The sequence below is a fragment of the Lactuca serriola genome, chromosome 8, assembly GCF_051521515.1.
Source record: "Lactuca serriola cultivar US96UC23 chromosome 8, Lser_US96UC23_V15, whole genome shotgun sequence".
Classification (NCBI taxonomy): Eukaryota; Viridiplantae; Streptophyta; class Magnoliopsida; order Asterales; family Asteraceae; genus Lactuca; species Lactuca serriola.
This window is the reverse complement of record NC_136415.1, coordinates 173,752,476-173,755,098: the sequence shown is the minus strand read 5'-3', so window position 1 is coordinate 173,755,098 and position 2,623 is coordinate 173,752,476. Positions and strand designations below refer to the sequence as shown.

General features: G+C 36.1%; 1 protein-coding gene across 1 annotated transcript; it reads left to right on the top strand.

Moving 5' to 3' along the window:
• The first annotated feature begins 366 nt into the window (after positions 1-366).
• Positions 367-1,098, top strand: LOC145070948 (transcription repressor OFP17-like). The gene has a single exon (XM_079017897.1). It carries the CDS (start codon positions 454-456, stop codon positions 1,024-1,026), a length of 573 nt encoding a protein of 190 aa, XP_078874023.1. The 5' UTR covers positions 367-453; the 3' UTR covers positions 1,027-1,098.
• Positions 1,099-2,623: the final 1,525 nt, after the last annotated feature.

The following is a 2,623-nucleotide window of genomic DNA, read 5'->3' as shown; positions in this document are numbered from 1 at the left end:
TCAAATGAAACTGAACCTCTATCTCTCTCTCTCTCTCTCTCTCTCTATATATATATATATATATATATATATATATATATATATATATATATATATATTGTAGCTGCCTAAATGGATAAAATGTAAAACATATATCATTGCATAAAATTAAAAAGAGCTACAATAATATTTAATTCCACTCTTCATTGTTCATATTGCTAAAAGTTTAGAAAAACAATAAATTCAGTGGTCATTAAATTAGTAATTTGATTATTTCTTCCGAATTTAGTTCATGGAATAGCACTTCTTTTCTTGAAGAAAAGATGTGAAAGCCACTCACATCTATATTCACCAACTTCTATTTAATATAAATCTCCAATCGCTGCAACACCAACCTCCATTATAACCAAGCTCTCAATAATTCTGTCCCTCCTCCATCATCATTTTTTCGTATTAATTGCTTCACCCATAAAGATGACCACCAAACGTCCACATAGCTTCACCTGCAAGAAACTCTTCACCAACCCATGCAAAAGTCTCACAAACGTGTTTAAATTCAAACTCAAGAAACCAATCTTTATAACTCGTTCTCGCAAGACAAAACCCATAAGCACATCTACAAACACACAGCGTTTCTGTTGTTTAACATCGTGTTTCAGGCCATTCAGAAAGACAGGAGACATGGATAGGCTGATGGAGCTCAAGAGCTTCTCAGACGCTGGGTATATGCAGAAAGCGCCATGTCCATCGCCTCTTACCCCAGCGTATATCAAAATGAGTAGAGCTAATAGGGAAAGCGTGATTCAAGAAGAAAATGATGCTGGAGAAGCTTGCAGGAGCTTTGAGAATTATTTGGTGAAGATGATAGTAGAGGAAGGGAAAATGAGGGATTTGGTGGATGTGGAAGAGCTTCTTTACTGCTGGAAGAATCTCAAAAGTCCTGTGTTTATGAACCTGGTGTGTAGATTTTATGGGGAGCTTTGTAATGATTTGTTTTCTAGCAATTTAGATGTTGCTGACCATGATGATATTCGTAGCCTAATGTAATAACGTTTCACGTAAAGAGGTTTGTTTTGCACTTTTGCTCGTTGATAATCCACGGCAGTTGTCCTTTGTTTATTTTTTGGAATCTTGTGTAGTATGACCCATTAAGTCATTTCAGGATAATAACCAACAATTTCTAATTGTTTCTTGCAATATTTTATTTATCCATCCATTCACTCGATATAAATGAAGTTAGCAATATGTTTCTCTGTCCATGGTGCCCGATATTTTCCTCTTTTGCTTCATATTTTGACCATTTTGCCCCTGGTTTGAGTCTTTTTTGCCTGCATATGTCTCCTCTCTGGTTCCTTGCTGGAGTACACCATCCATACACTGGCGGGTGATTTGGTGAAGGCATGATAGAGGAAAAACAGAGAGTCAGAGAAATATAAATCAAGATACAAACTAAAGAGGGCGAATCTCTTAAATTCAAGAGGGTGTAATGTTTTTCTTTTCTCTCCAACAAAATTGCAAAAATGGTCTATGTGGCTGGTAAATTTATGTGTTTTTGGTTCAAAACGAAATGTTGGTGTACCATTGATCCAAAATTGGATAGTGATTTTGGTCCCTTTACACTTGAAATTACTCTCATGCCCTTTTAATTTATATTTTCCGTTTTCTTTCATTCCTGAAATGCCTTAATTAAATTACTTTTAATTATGTTTAACTTAAAACAACAAAAATAAAATAAAAACTTAAACCACACTCTCATTTATGTAATAGTATCGATGAGGCGAGAATCCAAATCATCACCACCACCCTCCATCATCCGTGTCTGTAACCACCGTCGGCAGATTCCATTCTCGCCGGAGTTACTTGGTTCGACCACCATCGTATCATCTCTATCCACCTTACACCATCCAAATTTACTTCTTTCTATCTTTTTCAAAACATGCATAAACACAGTGTCAAGAACACACACTCAACCTCCCACGAAACACCCACACCATAAACCACGGAAAACAAGGTGGAAAACAACCATCTGCTCCCCTTCTTGCCCATTTCTAAACCAATTGATGCAAGGGGTGATCAAACCCTAAAATTAAAACCAAACATCATGCCTAGAAAAAACCTAGAAATTAAACTCAAAAGTCATTGATGAAATTATGTAACAGACAAGCCACAAGAAGACTATCCCTTTCCCTTCCTACAACTCCAATGATTTTAGTAAAACCATTCGTCACCACTGCATCCTTCACCACCATAAGATCCTTCCTATAAATTCCTTTGTCCAGTTTTCAAGTCCGATATCTTCGTCTCTAATAACTAGCTTCGATGGAATTTTTATCTTTGCCCCTTGCAAAAACTTCTTGATTACAGTCAAGCAATCATATTTCACAAAAGCCCTCTCTTCTCTTCCTAATTCATGTATTAATTTCCTAAAGTTTACAAAATCCATCTCCATGTAAACACAGTGAAAGAAATAAGAAGAAGAAGAAGAACCTAGAATTGAGAGATGTATACATCATCTCCAAATTATTTGGTGAATAACTGAGTTGGATTAATTGAGGGTCTAGATAACAGTGGAATACTGAGAGAAACAATTCCATTAACTTTATCTAGCCGGAAAAGACTAGATGCCGAGCGACATTTGTGTCCC

Coding starts and splice junctions, on each gene's coding strand:
- LOC145070948 (XM_079017897.1), top strand. CDS start 454: ATGACCACCAAACGTCCACATAGCTTCACCTGCAAGAAACTCTTCACC.